The 24,937-nt window shown below is 39.8% G+C and overlaps 1 protein-coding gene across 2 annotated transcripts in view; it reads left to right on the top strand.

Annotated features, from left to right (window-relative positions):
• Positions 1-24,937, top strand: part of baz1b (bromodomain adjacent to zinc finger domain, 1B) — a 91,842-nt gene that overhangs the window by 4,137 nt on the left and 62,768 nt on the right. Inside the window, exons 2-7 of one of the 2 annotated variants that reach the window (XM_048557126.2) lie at positions 1,654-1,770; positions 5,666-5,810; positions 6,556-6,760; positions 10,253-10,374; positions 13,962-14,159; positions 14,529-14,555. In XM_048557126.2, coding sequence (XP_048413083.1) covers positions 1,654-1,770; positions 5,666-5,810; positions 6,556-6,760; positions 10,253-10,374; positions 13,962-14,159; positions 14,529-14,555 — 814 coding nt within the window. The remainder of the gene's footprint in view (positions 1-1,653; positions 1,771-5,665; positions 5,811-6,555; positions 6,761-10,252; positions 10,375-13,961; positions 14,160-14,528; positions 14,556-24,937) is intronic. The other variant, XM_048557127.2, reaches the window with a different exon arrangement.

Here is a 24,937-nt window from a genome sequence, read left to right as displayed (position 1 = left end):
GTAGCAAGAATTGTTTGTAACCAAATGTCCTGATTTGAGATGTCATTACATGAAACTTTGTTTCATTCTCATCACCTTTTCTTCTCTCTCCCCATATTTTCTAAAGGCAGTATCAGTTTGAGCGTCATTTGTTGTGTTGCACAGTTGTGACCTGGGGGTAATGCAAGAGCATTATCCAGCAACTCCAATGAAAATGTTTGGATAATGATCAGCAACTGGAAACTAACAATGATATCAAAAGAATTATATTTGGAGCAATAACATGAGATTGTCATCTTAAGAGTGATGATCCTAATTCATCACTTCTGGCTAGCTGATTTGCTGAACAATTTCTTGCTCTCATGCATGCTGTCATTGAAGTCATCACATGGGATAAATTGTGGACTGTAGCCCTGACATCACTGCATTGAGCTATTGCAAAATGTAGATCATCTTCATGTAAAAGCAGTTCAATAATATAAAAGATTTGATTCATGATTATAGTAGAGTATGCTGATAGGAATTGAAAGCATTCAGTTACTAATAGTCTAGCAAAGAGCAACAAAATGAGAATTTATGGGCAGAATGCATAATTTTTTTTCAGTGAAATGTTCTGTTTGGCAGTGATATGAATCCACGCGGAGTATAGTCACACTATAACTACTGGACCGGTATTTTCAGTGCCTGACATACTACTAAGTTGCGCTAACATCAGTGATAAAGACGTGTGTGTCTGTGCTTGCAAACTTTCACAAGCAGCTCCAACAGGTGATGCAAAGGCTTTAAGATAAGTTGGGCTGCTAAACTTCTTTTTCAGTGATTCACAAATAGAAGTTGCTGTCTAATAATGAATGTACTGATTTATTGTGATAGTTTGTATCCTTGGCTTGAGTTGCCCTTCTGTGAAGGGAGTTACTTTTATTCCACTTTTGATGCAAAGATTGCAGTGAAATCATTCATCTATCTTTGTTTTTAAACTCAAGTGGGCCACCTGTTCAAAATTGTTACAGAGATAGTAGGAACTGCCAATTCTGGAGAATCTGACATAACAAGGCGTAGAGCTGGATGAACACAGTAGGCCAAGCAGCATCAGAGGAGCAGGAAGGCTGGCTTTTTGGGTCTGGTCCCTCTGAAGAAGAGTGTGGTCCCAAAACGTCAACTTTCCTGCACCTCTGCTGCTTGGCCTGCTGTGTTCATCCAGCTTTACACCGTGTTATCACCTGTTCAAAATATCTGCTTCATACCCTAGTTTTTTGAAAGTTTGTTTTTGCCATTGGTTTATGTGGATGGCAGGTAAGAACATGATCAAGCACCACTGTGTACGATCACCGTTGAATGGTCTGCAGATGCTTGCTTTCTAGCTTTACCAAGAATGGCTGCTTGGATGAAAAGCTGGCGGTGGCTTGGGACTACTGCTTTTCATAGCAGTTGGTATCTTCAGATCGGGACAAACAATGGGGGAATATTGAAGAAAGGTACGAAACAGTGGCCTCTGTTTTGATTCAGGCATTAAGTAAACTGGAATGGGGGCAAATGGATTTAATGAATTCAGAATAGGGAACAGAAGCTCAAGGGTATGAAAGACTTCCATGTGACATTGTGATGTATTATGTTTCAAACAGTTTTTGTGAAAATCTTGCATTTCATTCTTTATTTTCCTGAGCTGATATTCAGAGAATATGAATCTCGATTGTCTAGATATGCAGAGCGAATCTGGACATGTAAAAGCACAGGCAGCAACCAACTCACACACAAAGAGGCCTGGGAAGAGGAGCAAGAAGTAACTGAGCTGTAAGTAAATGGCATTGTAAATTGCAAACTACATTTAGTAAGTTGGTAGCAGTCTATTGCAAGAGAGAAATCTATAAAACTCTAGAAGCAGAGAGCATCTGATGTAACATTCATCTCCTAAGAACTGTCTGTGTCTCCAAATTTGTGGTGAGTGGGTTTATGGCCCATAATCAGCCAAGCATGTGCACTGGTTTCAACTTGGAATCTGTATCTAAGGACTATATTTGTCGAATAAGGCGGCATTTCTTTTGGACTGTAAAAGTACAGGATTGTATATGATGTAGATTTTGTTTTGTCTGTCCAAAGTTAAAGGCAGGCAGACTGGTTCAAATGCATCTCCTGATCTGTAGGGAGCCTGCAGGATCTAATGGGTCTCATCTGGGGTGGTGTATGGAAGCTCATTCTGAGATGCAGTATTAATTAGCTGATCTGAAAATAATGGGTTGGAAATGGTGCTAATACAAGTTTTAACACCGTGCGGAGCTGGAGGAGCACAGAAGGCCAGGCAGCATCAGAGGAGCAGGAAGGTTGACATTTTTGTTCGGGATCCTTTTTCTGAAATTTCTGAATGCACTGTGTTATCTCTGACTCCAGCATTGGCAGTTCTTACTGTCTCTGATATAAGTTTTACCCTGTGTAATGCATTTTTAAAACTATAACTTAACTGATTAAGGAAAGAATGAAACAAAGGAAAGTGTGCACATGCACAGACTTCTGTGCCTAGAGACATGTTCTCCACACTCTGCGTAGCTTCATATTTTTAATTAAAATTTCTATATCTCGTACATCTTGAAATACAGATTACGGTATATTGAAAACAAGGGATTATGTCCTGTTTCCTTCATTTAATTCTTACTATGACATTTTCTGGCTTGATAAAGGGGAAATTTGTAGTTTCCAGTTTAAATGCTTGACATTGAGAGATGAAGGGAAGGAATGCTATGTAAACATAGCAGTAATCATTTAAATACATGGTTCACCTGAATTGTAACTGTAGGAAGTAATATCTGTCTGTTATGAAATCAAAATGCCATTCATTAGTCAATGTTGGTTTGAGATCAGATTTCATAATATGAGGTTGGGAGGGAATAATACTTGTGTTGATTGCAGGCTTATTTAACATGCTGGTATCAATGCTGTAAAGCAGTGCAGTTTAACGTGTCAATCTAGAATGTGTGGATTATTTTTAAGTCATAATTTGAATTGCTTTTGCTGCTGGCATGCAGCTCGTGACCAATACTTCTTCATTTTACTGCATGACTTAAAATACTCTCCTGCAATGTAAAACCAGTTTGGAAGGATGACCTCTCTGTTGTCCCTTTTTTCCTACTTTGAATCTACATATTGATTTTTTTTGGCCTTCCTTTCGCTACAGCATCTCAACAGATATTGACTTGCTGAACCCTGCCCTTGTCTCTGTTTTTATAATCTTCATTCTCCATAGGTCCATTACTTACCCTCACTTTGGGCATTGCACTTGATATGTCCTTCATCTCCACTCGTTTGAGAGCAGGCGATCCAGATCCAAATGTATATGCTATACACTTGGTTCAGCCATTCACTGGCAGATGTGGCTGGACTACTTGGGATACTATCAGATTCTGCTCTTGTGTGTTTAAAAAGTATGTATCAGTCCTGAATTACAGAGATATCCCTCAGCTTTTCTAGACTAATATTTGACCATCTGACTTAATATCCCCTGATGGGGTTCCATGTCTAACTTTGTTCTATAGTGCTCATGTGCAGCATCTTGAGAGTTTTCATTGTTTTGAACGTGCTGTATAAATACAAGATGTCACTTCATGTAACTTCCTTTGCATCTAAATCATAATTACAACACTGGGCTGTAGTGCCAATATTACCCTTGTTAGTGGTAGTTAACCAGAATCAGGCAAGCTTTTTGATGCTGTCAAGTTGTGAAAGTGACTTGGTTAGTAAAAAGAAGAATGTGAGTTAAAACATGGCTGGCACACTTGATTTCATAGCAGTTTGAAGTTTTGTTGCAGCTGAGAATAATGTAGAATTCGGATGAAATATGTAGGAATACAATAACTACTTAGGCACCAGGGCCCTTGAATTATGTGGGATGTTTCACTCATGGTTACTATTTATGATTCTTGTTCACACTCCCGTTTGGAGAATGTAATTATATGGATGGATGCGAATTGATGAATAAGGATCAGGTCAGGCTTTGTTTGGATATTTTTCTTTCTTAGTCATACTTTTGACTGGAATTGCTTACAAGCAAATGGATCTCTGGGATGCCAGAAGTCCTTGGTTGATTGTCAGTAGGCCTGTGTGCTTTGCAGAAAGCGGGGCTGGGCAGGCAAGCAGGGGCTGGTTGATTTTTATAGAAGAGACATCTGTAAAAGATGTTTCCGTGAAGAGTGTGGTAGTGTGAAATGATTTGTAAATACCAGTGTTTGGCGCCATCTACTGGCTGAGTATAGACTGGGCCTCACAATCATTGCAAAATCTTGCATAAGTAACAACTTTAATGTAGATAGGGAGAAATGTGAGGATGTTGTGCTTTTAAGTTTAGTGAAGAGAGAGATTCTTGTTCTCAAATGTGTTGTGGGAAAAAGAGCTTTAACCTTTCCTGTTGCAGCTAGATTAAATAGGGCTTTGTTTTGTGAGTCCTGTTGTGTTGTTGGTCAGTTTGCTGCTCAGTTTTTATTAGACAGTTTATTTTCTCATCCTTCTGTCCTTATTCCACATGTCGAAATCAAGAGTCTTTTCACTTTGATCTATTCATCCCCAATTCCTTAAATTGGAATTCCTCAAATTGGAATTCCTCATCACCATTTTGTCTGTAACTGACAGGGTCTTAAATTGAAGATCTAGTTATTACCTAATCATTACTTTCTTTTGATAAGTTCATTTGAATCTTGTCTAAATTTCTGTTGACGGTTAATTGTTGAAACATAATGTTAAAAAAATTTTTCTTTGGGATATAAAGTGATCTAGTCTGAAGTGAGGATCTTATACCCAAGTAAAGGAAACTAGGAGGACATGGGATGTGAGTAGGCTGCAACAGATCAAGTAGCTTTGTGAAAAGGCATGGTTGTGGTTAGGCAGTGGCTAATATTTAAGGAACAGATGCATGTATTGTGACAATTTATGCATTCCTTTCCACAGGCAAAGTGGTCCAACATTGGCAGGTGGAAGAAGTTAACAAGGATAATGATTCCAAAGAGGAATTGTACAGTTGCTTGAGATTTAGCAGGCTTTGATAACTGGCAGGAATTTAGAATTCAGCAAAGAAAGACCAAGGCGCAACAAGCAGTTACGACAGGAAGTGTTATGTTGGCCTTCACTGCAAGGAGATTTGAATAGATGTGCAAGGATATCCTGCTGCAGGTGTTCAGAGCATTGGTGAAAACACACCAGGAGTATTATAAGAAAAGATATGCTTGCTAGAGGGGGAATTCTGCAATGGTTCACCGGGCTGAGTATTGTCAGATGAAGAGAGATTGTGTTGACAAGCCCTGTATTCAATTGGGTTTAGAAAAATGAGAAGGGATTTCATTGAGAGGGGTGGACAGATTGGAAGCAGCAATACTGTTTCTCCTGGCTATAGGTCCACAACAAGAGGTCACTATCTCCGGATGCAGGTAGACCATTTAGGACTCAGATTAGGAATGTGTGAACCTCTGGATTTCTGTAACACATAAGACTGTAGAAAGCGAGTCACTGAACATATTTAACAAAGAAATAGATTTCTGGAGTCTGTGGATACGGGGAGAAAGGAGAAGTATGGCCTTGAGGTAGATCAGCCAACACCATGTAGAATGATAGAGCAGGTTCGATAGGCCGAGTGGCCTAATTTTATTTTATATTCTTATATAATTACATAGCATTTTATCTTGTTGTTCTGCTTTGTTGTTCTTTGCAGGCTAAAGGAAGAGTATCCAGTGTGGTTTGAAAAACCTGTATTAGAACTAGTCCATCACAACACATTGTCTCTAGACAAATTAGTTGACAAAACATGGATGGAGATCATGACGAAGTTTGCTATTGGAGAACACTGCGAACTCCAGGTCAGTCTTGGGAGACCATTTGTATGAACTTGGAAGATACTTCCATGAAGGCTTAATGTATAATAAAGTTCTCTAGTCTCAGCCATAAATTCCAAGTTTAAGTACAAGGCTGTGGTGATTTACCTGATTCCTGAGATGGCCCCTGGGTAAAGGAAAGAAAAACTGAATACAATTTAAGATCCTGATTTCTGTCTACTTTCTCATTGAAGATACCACTTCATTGACACCAGAGGTTTTCATGATATTGCTGGGCATGTCAGCAGCCACTGTATACACCTCTGTGAAGAACAGCCACATTGAGATTTAGCAGGCTTTGATAACTGGCAGGAATTTAGAATTCAGCAAAGAAAGACCAAGGCGCAACAAGCAGACTCCATCTTGCCATGAGTCACTGCTTTCTTTACTGTTTGCAGAAGAACACTGGAATTGAGCAAATCGAGCCATGAAATAATGGAAAGATCTTTGGGATAATGGCCAGCTAATACTAAATATTTGGCAATTAGTTGGGTGAAAGGAATTAACTAGGTGACAGAGATGGGTTTTATTCTTTTGTCCCTGGAACTTGGGGTCAAATGCCATTAGATCATGCTATATCTAAAATTAGTTGAATTTGCATTTGGTTGTCTAATACTGATTTATAATTCTGCTGCATTAAAGGATTGTTTCCCTTACATAATATAGATATGTGTAAATGTTGTAAATTTACAAGTTAAGCCAAATAAATAAAACATTTCTTTTCTACTAGGTTGGGGAAAATAAAATTCTTCCCGTAATAGTGTTAAAAGTCCATCCTCTAGAGCCAAAGGAAGAACTATCATCTCAGAAGAAAACTGATGGATCCTGTGACTCACCTTCCAGTGACAAGGAAAATTCCAGTCAGGTGGCACAAGAGAACCTTGGTATGGAAGTCTGCAACAAAGTTGAGGACAGCAAGAGGGAAAACAATACGAGTATGTATCAGTAGTGGCATGTATGTTAGAGTGAGACAGACATGGTAGGGGGAAATTTGACAACATTTTTCCATTAGTTTGGGGGTGCCAAAAGATCTATTTAGCCCCCTTCCCCAAACACACACACATTTTCTTTATATAAATTATCTCTAACACTGGATAGACACTTTATCTTGTTTTGTTAACGATTCAATTTTATCTTTGTGAATTTTTGTCTAATTGCAAAACCCAAAATCTGTGACCTACTCTTAATGCAATAACTTAATTAATACAACTCTAAGTTTCCCTCTCATTGTCAATTGGAAAAAAAAAGTCCCATTGATTAAAAATACAGTTGCTATAATGTCTGTTGTAAGAATAATCCTCTTAATATTTGGCTGGAGTCTGTCTTTAATTTTTGGCTATTTTCTTGGCCTTGCTTTCTCTCTTGATCTCATGTTGAATTCCCACATTTCTATTCAGAAAGCAGCTGTGAAGAAATTTCTTCGTGCTGAGCCTACCATTTACCTCAGTAACTCTGAAACAAGCAGTGTGTTGAAATTTATCAAGAAGAACAAAGAAAATTCCAGTACAGGAACAGGCCCTTCAGCACCCCCAAGCCTGCACCAACATGCTGCCCGTCACTGCTAAAACCCCCTACCCTTCTGGGGAATGTATCCCTCCATTCCCATCCTAGTCAAGTATTTGTCTGGAAGCCCTTTAAAAGTCACTCTCTTATCTGCTTCCACTACCTCCCCCAGCGGTGAGTTCCAGACCCACTATCCTGTCTGTAAAAAAAAACTTGTCTTGTACATCACCTTTAAACCTTGCACCTTAACCCACGGCTCCTGGTAATTGACTGTTCCACCCTGGGATAAAGGTTCTGACTGTCTAGTCTGTCCATGCCCTTTGTTACCTTGTAGACCTCTATCAGGTCGCCCCTCAATCTCAGTCGTTCCAGTGAAAACAACCCAAGTTTCTCCAACCTCTCCTCATAGCTAATGCCTACCATATCAGGAATCATCCTAGTAAATCTTTTCTGTTCCATGTCCAAAGCCATCATATCCTTCTGGTAGTGTGGTGACCAGATTGAACGTAGTATTCCAAATGTGGCCTAACTAAGGTTCTAATAAAGTTGCAACATTACCTGCCAATTTTTAGACTCAATGCCCTGACTGATGAAGGCAAACTTACAGTATGCTTTGTTGACTACCTCTTCCATCTGCATTGTGACCTGTGTACCTATACACCCAGATCCCTCTTCCTATCGGTACTCTTAAGGGTTCTACCATTTACTGTATGTTTTCCATCTGGATTAGACCTTCCAAAATGCATTATCTCTCATTTTTCCGGATTAAACTCCATCTACCATCTCTGTCTGCCCAAGCCATTAACAGATCTATACTCCACCTTCGAGCCATCCGCAAACTTAATATTCAGACCACTTACATTCTCCTCCAGATCATTTTTAAATAGTACAAACCGCAAAACTGGCAACACTGATCCGTGAGGAACACCACTGGTCAAAGCCCTCATTCAGAAATGCACCCTTCCTCTACCCCCTCTGTCTTCTCTGATCGAGCCAGTTTGTTTTATCCATCTTGCAAGTTCACCTCTGACCCCATGCGACTTTACCTTCTGTATCAGCTTGTCATGAGGGACCTTGTCAAAGCCCTTACTGAAGTCCATGTAGACAACATCCACAGCCTTTCCCTCATCGATCATCTTCGTCACTTCCTCAAAAAACTCAACCCTGTTAGTGAGACACGACCTCTCCTTTGCAAAAGCTTTGTTGCCTCTTGCTAATATGCCTATTGATTTCCAGGTGGGAGTAAATCCTGTCTAGAAGAATCCTCTTCAATAATTTCTCTACCACTGATGTAAGGCTCACTAACCTGTAATTAGCTGGATTATCCTTGCCACTCTTCTTAAACAAAGGAACAATATTGGCTATTCTCCAATCCTCTGGGACCTCCCCTGTAGCCAGTGAGGATGCAGATATTTCCCTCAAGGCCCCAGCAATTTCCTCCCTTGCCACTCTCAAAATTTTGGAGTATGTCTCATCCGGCTCTGGGGACTTGTCTATCTTAAAGTAAATCAAGAGAAGTATTACTACTAGCCAAGAATTCTGTAACTTGGAAGGCACAACTTTGATATCAAAAGGATTGAAAAAATATTTTACACAGGTAGATATTAGGACTTGAAATATCCTACCGGGCCATGTGGTAACAAACACAATCCACAAATGCTTTCAAAAAAAAACAGTATAAATGTTTGGACATAAATGAAATAAAAGGGTGTTGGGAAAGTGCGGGGGATTAGAAATCAGTTTGTCAGATCTTTTTGAAGTCTGGCATCAAGAGGATTTGCCTTTGGTATTGAAAAAGCATTAAGGATTTGGGGTTTGGGCTGTTATGGGATCAGTAGGGAAAATACTGAAGTATTCAATTATTTTTTACAAAATTGTTACATTCACTTGTTTCAGTGTAGTAATCTCTGATCTGAGAATCTTTGCCTGTGGGAGATGGAAGATTTTCAATTCTGCCAAAGTGTGTGTTAAACTTAAAAACCTAGATAACAGCTAAAAGTTGATGACCCTTTCGTGGAGCATCTGTGCTCTGAAACAAATGACAGCACCTTCTGGTCATCAACCATTTTAACTCCCCTTCCCACCCTCTGGGTGACGTGTGCATCCTAGGCCTCCTCCAGTGCCACAATAATGCCACAGGCAAACTGGAAGAGCAACATCTCGTATTCCGGCTCGGGAGACTACAGTCCATGGCCTAAATGTGGAATTCACCAGTTTTAAAATTTCTCTACCGCACCCTCATCCCCATGTCCAAACCTCCCTCTCATCCCCACCTCCTTGACCTTATACAACCTGTCCGTCATCTTCCCCACCTATCTGCCCCACCCTTCCCGCCAACCAATCCCCACTACCCCCTACCTGCATCCATCCTATCAACACCCCACTTACCTTGCCCACCCCTCCTTTCCATTTATCTCCCAGCTCACTTCCCCTTCCCCATTTCTGAAGAAGGGTTCCGACCAGAAACGTCAGTTTTCCTGCCAATTTGATGCTGCCTGGCCTGCTGTGTTCCTCCAGCTCAACACTGTTGTCTACGAACTTTTGAGTTGACTTTTAAAGCTTTTTGCTTTTGGATTTGTCTCCAGTGCAAATTTTGCTGTTTCTGTTTTTTGACACACTTGCTTTACAAAACCTGGAATGTTCGCTTTATAAGTTTAGGCAGCAAGCAATAAATTGATAAAAGGTATATTTAGATGAAAGTTATCGTTCTCATTCCATTCCACGCAGCATGGTAGTGCCATTTATAGGATTCTGTAAAATGCCTTAAAGCTACTGGACCTGCGTTCCTTTCGTTTCAGTTTGGTTTGGTTGCATTGCATGCACTAATGCAAGTGGCTGTGTAATCTCCAGTATCTCAGCTGGCACTGTTACAACTGAACGGGCAAGGTTGCAAAATAAATAAGTGCGTATATTATGCTTATTAGGTGACAGAGCTCGTCGATCACCACGAAAGTTGCCCACAAGCCTCAAGAAAGAAGAAAAGAAATGGGTCCATCCAAAATTTCTGCCCTACAAATATGATGTGAAGCTTCAGGAAGAGGACAAAGTGAGAAATAAAACAGATTTCAGTCTGTCTGTCTTGATCACATCTTTGGTTCAAATGTTAAAGTTTTATCTATATATAGGTTGATTGGTTTATAACCAACAGTGACTACAGGCAATTTCAGCAGATGAAATGGTTCCTAGCAAGCAGGAAGTTTCCTGACCTGATGTATAGGGTTTTACAACTGTATGTGATAGGCTAGAAGAACTAGTGGGCCAGATCTTGTTATGACGTTTTCATATCTTATTAAAGTCAGTTTAATTTGATTAATAGTAAATTGTAGGCATTGCATTGTTACAGTCAGTTTGAAGGATATTGGTGTCAGTTGTCTAACTATTCTGAATGACTTACTATTTATGGACTGGTTTAAATTGCCTGTTTTAAGACGAGTGATCAGAGGAAACGAGGGTACTTTATGCTCGTCAAGACCTAAGGTTTTCAGTCATTGGAATAATTTCTATTTCAGGCATCTTTGTAACAGATTTGAACATTCCCAAATTCATTGTAGCAGTTAACTACAAAAGTAAAACTCTTGCTCCCTCCTCAAAAGTGGCTTTTAACCCGAGCTTCAGAGGAGCATGTCCTTTTGCAACACTGCATAGCCACCAAGTTCAAACTGAGATTTTGCAGTTTGAGCCAGTTTTGTGCCACAAGCACTGCTAAAACTCAGTTGCTCCTGCCTTACTTAAATTTCAGCTTCTGATTTCATTTTTTGAAAAAAACAGTTTTGCTCATTGAAAAGTTGAAGAGTAGGTTGGGGACAGAGAGAAGCAAGACTTCCTAAATATACATGTATGTGATATTGGCAAACTTCATAGGCTGCTCTACATGACATGTACATTGTTCAGTTTGATAGATAAGATAATAGATTTGTCATTCAATAATCCTAAAGTGTTATTAATTGATCATTTGAATTTTTTTAATGAGAACTGTAAAATTTTTATTATTCCTGTTTTTCCTTTATCTGCTCTAATTGGATAATTCTGTATCCACTCCATGTTGTGCGTGATTTCTGTGATCTGTCGACTCCATTTTCTTTCTTACTAATTTTATAGCACTTCTTGGCTGGCAGCTCTTGCTGCCTTGTGCATTGAAATACTGCCATTGGATGATTGCTAGGCATGTCATTAACATTACTAGTAACGTTTCTACAGCCATTTCTGATGCAGCATAATGCCAACAGCATAGACTCAGCTCCCGCACTCTCTGAGGTTACTGTAAAGAACGCTTTTTCTCAACCTCTCCCCTCCTCTGAGGCTTGATGACCTCCAGGTTAAACCACCACCGGTTGTCTTTAGTAAAAGAGCAGCCTATGGACCAGTAGGACTATGGTGACTTTTACATTCAATAAGAATATACCCACTGACATTTTTCTATGGACTTGATCTTTCTTAATGGATGAATTATTCAATTGACTAAATGTGAAATGCAGAACAACCGTTGGTAAAACTGAACTGGAGAAGTGCATCATTACTCTAGTCACACTATTCCATAGATCGCAACATAAACTAAAAACACTTCGTCCAGTTACCAGGCCGACCTCTTAGAAAACCTTGCTTATATCAGCTTTTCAATCAAAAATATCTATTAACCAAGTTTCTTAATAAACATGATAGTGGGTTTATTGCCTAGAAAAATCATATGAAATATGAAATCATATACCATATTTGATTAACATATACAGCTAATAATATAGAAATATAAATTCTAATCTCTCTAAAGATTCCCAAAGTGCACACAAACACAAACTCTTCAGGGAAAGAGGAGAAAAATGTTTATCTGCCACAGTTGATTTCCTAAAAAAAAATTGGCCAATGGCTTCTTGAATGTGAGGGTTGTCCTGGAGCCTGGTGCTCTGATGTTCTAGCATCTATCAATTTAATAATCAGATATACCCACCTCTGAAGTATTGTAGACAAAATTTGCACAGGAAATAGAATCTTGAGGCATCTGATCACTCTTTTAAAGGAACAATAGGTTTCACCCTGAAATGGCCAAAGAGGGTTTTCTTTTCAGAAAAGGCAAGAAACAGCTGAGTTGCCTTTTTATAACAAGGTCCCTTCCAACTCACTTGGTTCTCAGCTGACTTCACTCCAACTCAGCTGGATTAAAGAATAGGCCCAAGCCAGTCAGTGTTCAGTAAAAACCCAGATAACAGAGTAAGCCATTAACAGGAGTACTGTCAGTTCTTGGAAGATTTTATTTAAAAAAAAATGTCCAATGGCCTCTTAAAAACAACACTCCAGATCTGTTAACAAAATTTTAAATATATCGAGGTGAAAGATTTAAGGTGAACTTGAGGGACAACTTTTTCACACAGAGGGTGGTTCGTATGTAGAATGAACTGCCGAAGGAAGTGGTAGAGATACAGTTGCAGTCAGAACATTTAACACACATTTGGACAGTTACTTGAAGAGGAAAGATTCAGGGAGATATTGGCTAAATGCAGCAAATGGGACTAGTTCAGTTTGGGAACTTGGTCAGCATAGACGATTTGGACTGAAGGGTCTGTTTCCATGCTGTTTGACTATGACTCTATAAACCCATTTTCCACAATCCTTCAAATCCTAAAGCTTCCAAGCCTTTATAACATCACTTATCAGATCACTTGCTGAATTGAAGCAAAATTAATATTATTTTCTCACTGAATGGCCAACAGCTCGCCAAACCTTTAATGCCTGTGTGATCTAGAAATATTACTGGACCATATGCTAACCATCATCTTGACACCAGAGCTTGCTAGTTTTTGTTTAAGTGAGAAGTTGGTAAGCTGCCTTCAGGAATTGGCCCTGGGTAACAGCTTCACACACTGTCCCTACCCATTACCGCCAAAACCTGTCAAAGGCTCTCAGTGGTGTTAAAGTATTCACAGTGCTTGATTATTGCTCCAACTTAATTCCTCATCTGTACGATGTAACTTGATCATTGCACTAATGTTTTTGCCAGCATCCTATCTTGCACTCTACATCTTCCTTAACTGGAAAACATAAAAAATTATAACTTGCACCAAGTTCTATTCAGCAACCAACCCTGTATCTCCTGCCCTACATTGGCTTCATGTCAGTAAAATTCTTTTTTAAACACCCATCCTTTTCTAAAAACTTCACAGGACTATATCCTTCCCCATTTCTAAATAACTTCAACCCTCTGCGATGTGTATCGTTGTCCAATTCTGATATATTGTGAATTCCTGGTTTTAGTTGATTCATCATTGACTACTAGGATCTTGAATTCTGGAATTCCTACAATACTTGGCTTCTCTCCTCAACTCTCCTTTTAAGACACTTCTCAGAATCTACCATTTTGTTTTATGTTTCAGTGCTTTGCCCAGCATCTTATTGGAAAGCATTGTCAAGTTTTGCTTGGCAGACTCTTGTGAACTGCCTTAAAATGGTTTATAGCATTAAAGATACACTGTAATTGCAGTTTATTGCACAATTTAGCTGATTTGATTGGTTAGTTCATTTTACTGATTCCAGTATTGGTTTGATGTGTATCCTCTATAAAATCTTAGTGTGGAGTTTGAGGAAAATATAGACCTTAATTAAAATTCAGTATTAGTACAGGGAGTCCTTTTCTTGTTGCTATAGATAATTGCTAACGTACCAGTTGAAAGTCTCATCCGATCGGAGCGGCCGCCAAACAAAGAAATCTTGCGATATTTCATCAGGCACAACTCCATGCGAATGGGGATGGGAGAAAATGCACCCTGGGTGGTGGAAGATGCACTCGTGCAGAAGTATGCACTACCCAGTAAATTCAGTGACTTCTTGTTGTCTCCGTATAAGGTAATTTTATTGCATTCCTTGAAACATTTTGTGCTCGGACTGAAAGTCTGTTATGAGCAGGGTTATCTTTCACCTGGGATACTGAGATTATGTGAAATGTCCTACCTTCCATTGTAATTAAAATTAACTGTGCGTAGACTAGGAATCAAAGCAAAGAGCTTGTGGTTTGTATGATTTTAATTTGGTGTTGGTCAGACCATTGGTTTGCTTTTAAGTACTAGGTGGGAGTGGGACTGAGCAGACAGACAGAGTGAAAGTTTTTTTTTGCTTGGACTGATGCTTTATAATTTTGCAAATCACTCATTTCTCAGACTGATCCCAATGCAGCATGGTTGGGATGTTAATGTGATTTCTTGATAATTAATGCAGCCTCCTAAATGGACTGAAGATGATGAGGTAAGCTGCTACGTCAGCTTTATCTGCATGATTAATTGTGTTATTAGTGATGGTTGTGTGTCTGTTTAGAGTATGGCTGTCCCTTTTAAATGTTTACTTGCATTATTTGCTGCAGTCTTCTCATGGGTTTGGGTGAGAATAAGGATTCGTAAAGTGTTAAGGAAATGCTTGATTGCGATTTAGCATCATTTTTGAAATGCGTTTGTTTAGGGAAAAAATAGAGGCGTTTTAACAAGCTAGCACACTGTGTTTCTTAATTCAAAGAAAGTCCATATGTGAGCTTAATGTACTTGTGCATTTCCTAGCTCTGTATATCTTCCATCCAAGCAATCATCAATTAACATTTTGTTCTGAATTGTTGAGAACTTTTTTTTGTACTCTGCACTCTAAATTGTTATTTCTGATAATTGAAGGATGGATTAGTCCAGAAATGGAGTTTAACCCAACCTCCACTAACAAGCAAAGCTGAAAGTTTTTTTTCAGGCTAATTGATTTACCACAGTTCCGTACGGCCCAGTCATGGGTAAATTTGGTTCTGTCGAATATGCTTTGGTCTGGCCATATTTATTTGTTTTTCATTTTGTTCTTGTTTCCTGGCCATTTATGTATCATCAAAACATGGAAATAAATTGACATTCCTTTTCATTGGTGGTTTGATATGTTGGAATTGCTGACCTATTAGCATTGAAATCGTTCAAGGAAAAGGCCTACTATCTCTTGAGGGACTTGGGATGACCTATAAATACAACTTTGCCGGTTTTTACCTGCCCTGCTTAGAGATTGTAAGCCATATCTGGAGTACTGTGTGCACCTCTGGTCACCACATTATAGGAACAATGTGATCACACTGGAGGTAGTGCAGAGGAGCCTCACCAGGACGGTTCCCAACATGGTGTGCTTTACCACTGAAGAGAGGTAGATAAGCTCAGGTGGATTTTTGGATCAGAGAAGGTTGAGAGACAACCTGATGAGGGTTTATTAAATTATGAGGGGTAAGGATAGAGTGGATAGGACACTGCTCAAATATGGAAAGTAGGAAGTTTAGAGAGGTTTTGAGGACATGCACAGTTTGGGAGAGTTGTTCAGCTGAGTGGATAGAATTCCTATGGTTTAGAAACAGGCCATTTGGCACAAGTCCATGCCAGTTCTCCAAAGAGCATCCCACCCGGACTCACTCCCGTACCCTGTCCCTGTAACCCTGTATTTCACGTGACTAATCCACCTAACGTACACATCCCTGGACACTCTGGGCAATTTCGTATGGCCTCTGCACCTAACCTGCACATTTTTGGATCTGAAGGCTTTGATCATGCACATGGTGCGAAAGAGAGCAGCCCTCTTTCTGGAGAACCAGGAGAGGTGTCTGCAGAACCAGACCTTGCAGCCTGGTTTATCACTTTGGTCAGTGCCACCTTGATCGTGAGGAACAGCCAGCAGTACCATATAAAGGTCAATGATCTCTGCTCCACCAAGATAAGGATGACACTCTTCACTTAGTTTCCTTGCATTCACCCATTCTGCTACTGACTGCGCCTTCCACCAAGGCTTATATTCTAACATACTCACTGCTGCCTTCACCCCTCATGTTTTCACTACCCATCACCCCAAATGTCCCGAACCACTAACGCTGCATGGTCTCTGGACTACCTTCTTACTCCCCTGAAACACTGCAACCTACACCCACACTTACTCTTCACTCAAGCCCTCTTTTCCTGTCTTAGTGGGAGAAGATGGCACTGAATGCAGTATTTTAGGTGTAGACTCACCAAGGCCATATATAATTGCAGCAAGACATCCCTACTCCACTTTTCTAATCCCATCACTCTGAGGGCCAACACAGCATTTGTTGCCTTGACTGCCTGCACTAGTGACTGTGCATGAGGATACTCAAGCCTTGTTGCACATTCCCCTCTTTCAATTTATAACCATTCAGATAATAATTTTCCTTCCTGTTTTTGCTGAGTGGATACCCTCACATTTATCCATGTTATAAAGCATCTGCGGTGCATTTGCCCACTCACTCAGCATAACCAAATCACACTGAAGCATCCCTGCATCGTTCTCACAGCACACCTTCCCTTCCAGCTTTATGTCATTTGCAAATTTGAAGACATTACATTTAGTTCCCTCATCAGAATCAATATGTACTATGGATAGCTGTGGTCCTAACATTGATCACTGCATTACCCCACTAGTCACGGCCGGCCAGTCAGAAAAATACTTCTTATTCCTACTCAGTTTCTTGTCTGCCAGCCAGTTTTCTATACATTTCAGTACATTGTCCCTAATCCCATGTGCTTTAATTTTATGCTAATTTCTAGTCAAGTCTTCTGACAGTCCAAATAAACTACATGCATTGGCTTCCCCTTATCAACTCTGAGTTACATTCTTGAAGAATGCCTATAATTTGTCAAACATGATTGTCCTTCCATAAATCTGTGCTGATTCTGACTGACCCTGCCATTGATTTTTCAAATGCTCAGCTATTAAATCTTTCACAATCGACTGTAGTATTTTCCCCTCTATTGACATTCATCTGACTGGTCTATAATTCCCTCTTTTGTCTTTGTTTCCCTTTTTAAATAGGGGGCTCATGAGCAACCCTACAATTTGTAGGAACTGTTCCAGGGTGGCTCATGTAAGATAACTGCTTATGTAGACGCTATTTCTAGAGCCACTCCCTTATCTGCTTTTGCAATGTAGATTATCAGAAACTGGGAATTTATCAGCCTTCAATCCCACTAATTTCCCTACTACTACTGATTTTCCTCAGTTTCTCCTTGTCACTAAATCCTTTGCTCCCCAACATTTCTGATATGTTCTTTATATCCTCATTTGTGAATACAAAGCCAAAGCATGTATATAGTTGGTAAACTGTTTCTTTGTTTATCCATTATAAATTTTCCTGCATGTATCTGTAGGGGATCTACATAGTTTTTCACCAATCTTTTTCTCTGCATGCCTAAAGAAACTTTTACACTCAGCCTTTATGTTCCCATAAGCTTACCCTGCTACTACTTTTCCCTTTCTCAATCAATTGCTTTGTCCTCCTTTTGTGGAATTCCAAACTGCTTACACCCCTCTGGTTGTTTTTCCTGGCTGATTTGTTTGCTTCTTCATTCGACCTAATACTACTCCAATTTTCATCGTAAACCATGGTTTGGCTTTTTTTTTTCCCCATTTTACTACTTCACCAGACAGGAATGAATAATTGTTTTGCTTCACCAATGCACTGATTGAATGTTGTCATTCTACTGTCTTCCCTTCTAAATAAAGTCGGTCAATCTACCATAGCCATCTTGCACCTCATACCATTGTAATTTCTTCTACTTAAATTCAGGGCCCTATTCTCACATTCAACTGCATCATTCTCCATCTTGATGAGAAATTCATCTTATTATGATTACTTATCCCCAAAGGGCTTTGAACTACTGGATTGCTGATTATTCTTTTCTCGTTACACAATGCCCAGTTTAGGATGGCCTGTTCTCTAGTTGGATCCTCACCCTGTTGAACCTGAAAATTATTCCGTATATGCTCCAGGAATTCCTTTTCCCTCGTATTGTTACCAACTTGATTTGCCCAATTTGCATGCCACTTAAAGCTTCCCATAATTACAGGTGTTCCTTTATTTTATGTATCTCTAATTTCCTGTTTAATACGGTTCCCAGCATCACTCTTACAGTTTCTCAGCTCTAGTCATAAGGATTCTACTTCGTAAGAGATAATACTTTTCCTCACGATTGCAATCATTTCCTTTTTAACCAGCAATACATCTCCACTCCCTTTTCCTGAATAGTGAATACCCCGGATATTCAGTTTCCGTCCATGATCATCTTGCAGCCATGCCTGTATCACCCTGACTATACCACACCTGTTTTTAATCTATTCACGTGATTAATTTATCCATTTTAACGTGAATGCTCTGCGCATTTTTAGCATTTCTTGCTTGTACCAGATATCTTTCTCTGTGGGCCTATTTGACATTGGCCATTGATGTCTCTCCTTTTGTTCTTCTCCTTGATTCCTCTTCTTCTGACCCCTTGCTTAGGTTCCCATTCCCCTGTCATTTTAGTTTAAAGCTTCCCCAGCCATTCCAGCAGATATTCCTCCAAGGACATCAGTCCAAGTCCTGCCCATGTGTAACCCATCCAGTTTGTGCTGGTCAAATCACCCCCAGGACTGGTCGTGATGCCCTAGGAATCTGAAACCCTTACCCACATGTTCATCTGATATATCCTGCTGTTTCTACTGTGACTAGTACATGACACTAGTAGTAATCCTGAGATAACTACCTTTTTGAGGTCTTAATTTTTAATTTGCTTCCTGACTCCCTACCATTACATTAAGACCAGAATATTGACATTTGGGAAATACTTGGCTCTGTTTCAGTCTCACCAACAGCTGAGTATTGTTTCCTATCTGTATACTGTTTACCAAGTGGCATTAACAGCCAGTTTTAATAACAGTAATTCTCCCTACCTAAAGTAATGGCAAAGGCAAAGACCTGTATTTATTTGCTTTTGATGTTTAAGGTGTAAGAAGAAGTAAATTCCCTGTGCTAAATGATTTTTTTTTAAAAGCTAAGTGGTTATATTCTTTTAGGCCATTGTTGGAGAGCAGTGCTTCTTGCTCAGTTTTCTCTGCTGGCACCTCTGGCTACAAGATTAAGAAAGACATTAGGAATCTTGCAGCGAGTAATTCACCTAACTCCTCAAAACCTGTCTACCATTTATAAGGTGCAATTCAGGAGTGTGATGCGATACTCTCTCCTCACATGGATGACTGCAGCTCCAACTACATTCAAAGCTTGCGAACTATCCAGGACAAAGCAGCCCACTTGATTAGCACCACATCCACAACCTTCACTCCTTCCACTACAGGTACTCGGTAGCAGCAGTGTGTGCCATCTACAAGATGCACTGTAAAAATTTGTGACGAGTCGTTAAACTGCAACTTCCAAATCCACAGCAATACCATAAAAGAAGGACAAGCGCAAAAAATATTGGGAACACTACCACCTGCAAAGTTCTCTTCTAAGCCACGCAATATCCTCACTTGGAAGCATGTCACCATTCCGTTAGTGTTGCTAGGTGCAAATCATGGAACTCTTTTCCTAACAGTATTATGTTTCACCTGCAACAAATAGATTGCAGTGGTTTAAGAAGGCAGTTCACTTCTTCATATAAGTGCTGACCAACCAGTAAAATATACATCCTCTGAATAAAAAGAAAAGTGCAATCCTGCAGTAGAGAGGCAAGGGAGGTTAGTTTGTAGATTCAAAATATCACAATTACAGTGATTTGGAACTCTGGTTAACAGAGTTTACTGCAATATACAGATTTAAAGGTAATTAATTCCTGGTATCAGAAATATAAATTACTAGCAAAGATTAAGGGATGGTTGTTTATTTGTTTAGAAGTATAGATGTAAAGTGTCAACTTCTGAAATGTGAGAAAATTGGAGAACAATTTGTTCACTGGTGTACAGCTAGAATACTAGAGCAGTTTAAAATTGAGAGCAGGGAATGATTTGCAAGGGAGTGTAATCTTGAGGTAAGAATGTCTGTTATGTTTGTACAGTACAGGGCATTACTGAAAGCTCACCTAGAGTATTGCACACAGCTTTGGTCTCCCAATTTAAGGGGAATGTACTACTTTTGGAGGCAGTTCAGTCAGGTTCATTAAGTTGATTTCTGGTTTGAAGGAGTTGCCTAGCAAGGAAAGGTTGAGCAGCCAAAACTCAGGAGTTTAGCAAAATTGAACATGATCTTATTGAATTATGTAAGATTAGAGACAACCCTGGTAATTATAGACCAGTGAGCCTTACCTCATTTGTTGGTAAAGTGTTGGAAAAGGTTATAAGGGATAGGATTTATAATCATCTAGAAAAGAATAAATTGATTAGGGATAGTCAGCACGGTTTTGTGAAGGGAAGGTCGTGTCTCACAAACCTTATTGAGTTCTTTGAGAAGGTGACCAAACAGGTTGATGAGAGTAAATCGGTTGATGTGGTGTATATGGATTTTAGCAAGGCGTTCGATAAGGTTCCCCACAATAGGCTATTGTACAAAATGCAGAGGAATGGAATTGTGGGAGATATAGCAGTTTGGATCGGAAATTGGCATGCTGAAAGAAGACAGAGGGTGGTAGTTGATGGGAAATGTTCATCCTGGAGACCAGTTACTAGTGGTGTACCACAAGGGTCAGTGTTGGGTCCACTGCTGTTTGTCATTTTTATCAATGACCTGGATGAGGGTGTAGAAGGATGGGTTAGTAAATTTGCAGACATCACTAAGGTCGGTGGAGTTGTGGCGAAGGGTGCTGTAGGTTGCAGAGAGACATAGATAAGCTGCAGAGCTGGGCTGAGAGGTGGCAAATGGAGTTTAATGCAGACAAGTGTGAGGTGATGCACTTTGGTAGGAGTAACCAGAAGGCAAAGTACAGGGCTAATGGTAAGATTCTTGGTAGTGTAGATGAGCAGAGAGATCTCGGTGTCCATGTACACAGATCCTTGAAAGTTGCCACCCAGGTTGACAGGGCTGTTAAGAAGGCATACAGTGTTTTAGCTTTTATTAATAGAGGGATCGAGTTCCGGAACCAAGAGGTTATGCTGCAGCTGTACAAAACTCTGGTGCGGCCGCACTTGGAGTATTGTGTACAGTTCTGTTCACCGCATTATAAGAAGGATGTGGAAGCTTTGGAAAGGGTGCAGAGGAGATTTACTAGGATGTTGCCTGGTATGGAGGGAAGGTCTTACGAAGAAAGGCTGAGGGAGTTGAGGCTGTTTTCATTAGAGAGAAGAAGGTTGAGAGGTGACTTAATTGAAATGTATAAAATAATCAGAGTGTTAGATAGGATAGATAGGGAGAGCCTTTTTCCTAGGATGGTGATGGTGAGCACGAGGGGGCAGAGCATTAAATTGAGGGGTGAAAGATATAGGACAGATGTCAGAGGTAGTTTCTTTACTCAGAGAGTAATAAGGGAATGGAACACTTTGCCTGCAACGGTTGTAGATTTGCCAACTTTAGGTACATTTAAGTCGTCATTGGACAAGCACATGGACGTATATGGAATAGTGTAGGTTAGATGGGCTTGAGATCGGTATGACAGGTCGGCACAACATCGAGGGCTGAAGGGCCTGTACTGTGCTGTAATGTTCTATGTTCAATTAGGGGTGCCGACATAGGAGATAGAATGTGTTTCCCCTCATGAGGGCATCTAGAACTAGGAGACAAAGTTTCAAACTAAGAGGCCTCCCCTTTAAGATAGAATGAGGAATTTCGGAGTGTGATTAATCTTCAGAATTACCCATAGTGCAGTAGAGTTAGGTCATTGAATATACTCCAAGGCTGAGTTAGTTTTGATCTACCAGGAGAGTCTAGGGTTACTTGGGGGTTGGCAGACAGTAAAGTGCAGTTAAGGCCATTATCAGATCAGCCAGAAACAGGGCCATGCGTCCTACAATTTTTTTTGCCTGTGGCACTACAATTGTAGAGTAAGTGATTAGTCCGATTAATTTATCAGCTCAGAAGTTTACATTCTCACCAATGTTTGGGAGTTTTGTTTTTGTAGAATATCTACCATAAAAATCAGTTGAAACCATTGGCACAAAGAGAAAAGATGATTTATTTCTTGAGGGAATGATGTATTGAAAAGCTGATGGAGGGGGTGGGTTAATTTATGAAAAGTGGGTGGGACGAATTTCATCTGATCATTTTTGCACTAAAAGAAGTGTTAATGTCTGCTTGACTTCATCGTACTACTTAATTACACAGCATACTACTCTCTACCGGAGTCCTGTGCACCTTGTGGCATAGGTCATTTCACATACATCTTGTTGACACCCAGCTGAATGCAACAATATGCATCATATGTTCATCTACTCAGTATTGAGTGCAGTGGAGATCGGGACGTTGGATGCCTTCAAGGCAGAGATCGACAAATTCTTGATCTCAGAAGGAATCAAGGGCAACGGGGAGAGTGCAGGGAAGTGGAGTTGAAATGCCCATCAGCCATGATTTAAATGGCGGAGTGGACTTGATGGGCCGAATGGCCTTCCTTCCACTCCTATGTCTTATGGTCTTATTTCTCCCTTGGTTTACTGTTGTCTCAAACATCATTTCCCAACAAAATCAATAACTTGTGGGTTTTCTTAAGCTGTTTGAAACCATCCATACTGCAGCTTACCATTTCACAAACAGAATGTAACACACCTGTACGATCATGCTGTGACTACCTCAGAGCAGGTGGAGTTTGATTCCAGACCTTCTGGCGCAGATGAAGAGACACTAGTACTGAGTCACGAGACATTTCACTTACCCCTTCATAATCTCATGTTCAATCCTTCATTTTGGCACCCCAAATAGTAAAACCTAACTGAGCAAGATCCACATGCTAGACAGCCTTTGCATCATGTAATCAATAACGAGAAGGCTTTAATAAGTTCTTTGTGACAAACCCAGTATGGTGAATGACAAGCTTTGAACTACCATGGCAAGCATGGTCTCTTCTAAAGAGGTTCAAGAAAACCCAGGGCCTTTACATATCAAACCTCCATTACTAAGGCTTTAGCTCCTTCTGCACTTGTGCACAGACAAATACGCTGTACGTTACCAAGGAATATCTGCTCTACGGATTAAGTGGCAGACTAATTACATTAAACTTAGTAAATTTGGAGACAGTTGCTCAGCTGCAGACATTTGCATACACAAAATAATAAATCAAAATAAATCTGATGCATTTTAAATTTAAACGTTAAACTGGGGAAACATCAGGAGAAAATGTATCAACAAACAGCAGAAAAATAAATTAGAAGGCGTGAATTGTTGAAGTTTTAGTAAAATTTATTATAGACAATAACTGACATCTGCTGTGGTTGTGCTAGCAGAGGGGAAAAATAAATGTCTTCCATCTTCAATGAACACATTGTCCCATTCTTTAATTCTTTGCAGTTTGTTCTTTATGTTTAAACTCCTCTCCTCCCTTTCTCTGTGTGCGTTTTTATATACTTTTAAGTTGTACTTGCCCTGTCTTTCATTGTTCCACCACATGTTTTCTGATTTCTCCTGGCTCCTTCCATGGTGATTCAGAGCCATATTCCTCCAGTAGCTACAGTACGTATCCTTTGTGGCTACCTCTGTCTCTGTCAATCCTCTTGCCAGCCAGGTTTGAAGTTCAGTCCTCAGGAATTGATGCAATCCTATGGCTATATTGAAAAGAATCTGATCAATGCATGGCAACTCCCACAGATCCCAAAATGGATCCTGTGACCTTTCTGTGGTTACATTTCTTGATCCATCCTTGGATCATTCACTTGGTGCATTATTTTGGTAACTTGGGAAATCACTTTCTGTTGTGGAGAGGAGCCACTGCATATCCAGACTCCAGCATTGAAGATTCCTTGACTAAAGGTTTTGGAGAAACTTGTGCCAATTATGATGAAAGGTAACCTTTTGTGTACCACAATGTATGTGGATAAGTGAGAAGCTAGGGAATTGGCTGAGAACTGTGTAGGGAAAAAGATACTCTGAGAATGAATGGATACAGACTTCACATCATGTTGAATTGAAGAGACCAAGAGTGATTTGCTAGGGCAAGAAAAGTTAGGAGCCAACAAATTCTCAGTCCCTGATTTCACTGGTCACATGTAAGCACATGCTCATCAGTAGCTAATAGAAAATGACAGCTTAAATTTAGACATGATACTTTCTAAACTTTCAGAATTATGTCTAAGTAAGCTGTTGCTTCTAAAGCTTTGCCATGAAAACTGTCCCTTATATTCAGGTATGCTGATGTTGCACAAGAGTGTAATAAAGCTTGAGCAGATAGACGTCAGTTCTCTTCTGAAGAAGAGTCATTGTTCTTGAAACACTAAGTTTGTTTCTTTTTCTGTAGTTACGGGCAGACCTGCTGAATTTCTCCAGCACTTTGTCACTGGCTGTCCCTGGGTTTATGTCAGCAAATGGTTAAGACCTAAGCCTCCGTTGCATAATCCGTTTTATTTATGTTATGACAGAAAAATAGTGTGTTTTACAGCACAGTATACCTCAAAGGATTAGCTAAACATATTTGATATAGTATTGAATTTTTTCAATCTAAATTTTGTGTCATTTTTCCTCCGCATGTAGGAAGCTCTGGGTCTTGCAGACGGCCTGATGTTTGCTCCTAGCATCTTGATTTAGGTTTACTGGAATGAGTGTTGATGGTTATCACAGTTCTAGTTTTCTGAATATGTTTGTGAAGCCTGTTCTTGTCCTGCCCACACTTGCATCTTTCTCACAATCTGCTGTCTGCACATTGAAGCTATAAAATTTGTTGATTTACATAGTTAGAATTTGTAATTGATTTAAAGCATTGATTTGCAATAACTTTCGTATTTTG

Source organism: Stegostoma tigrinum, chromosome 27 (assembly GCF_030684315.1).
Source record: "Stegostoma tigrinum isolate sSteTig4 chromosome 27, sSteTig4.hap1, whole genome shotgun sequence".
NCBI lineage: Eukaryota > Metazoa > Chordata > Chondrichthyes > Orectolobiformes > Stegostomatidae > Stegostoma > Stegostoma tigrinum.
This window is presented reverse-complemented; position numbering and strand designations above follow the sequence as displayed.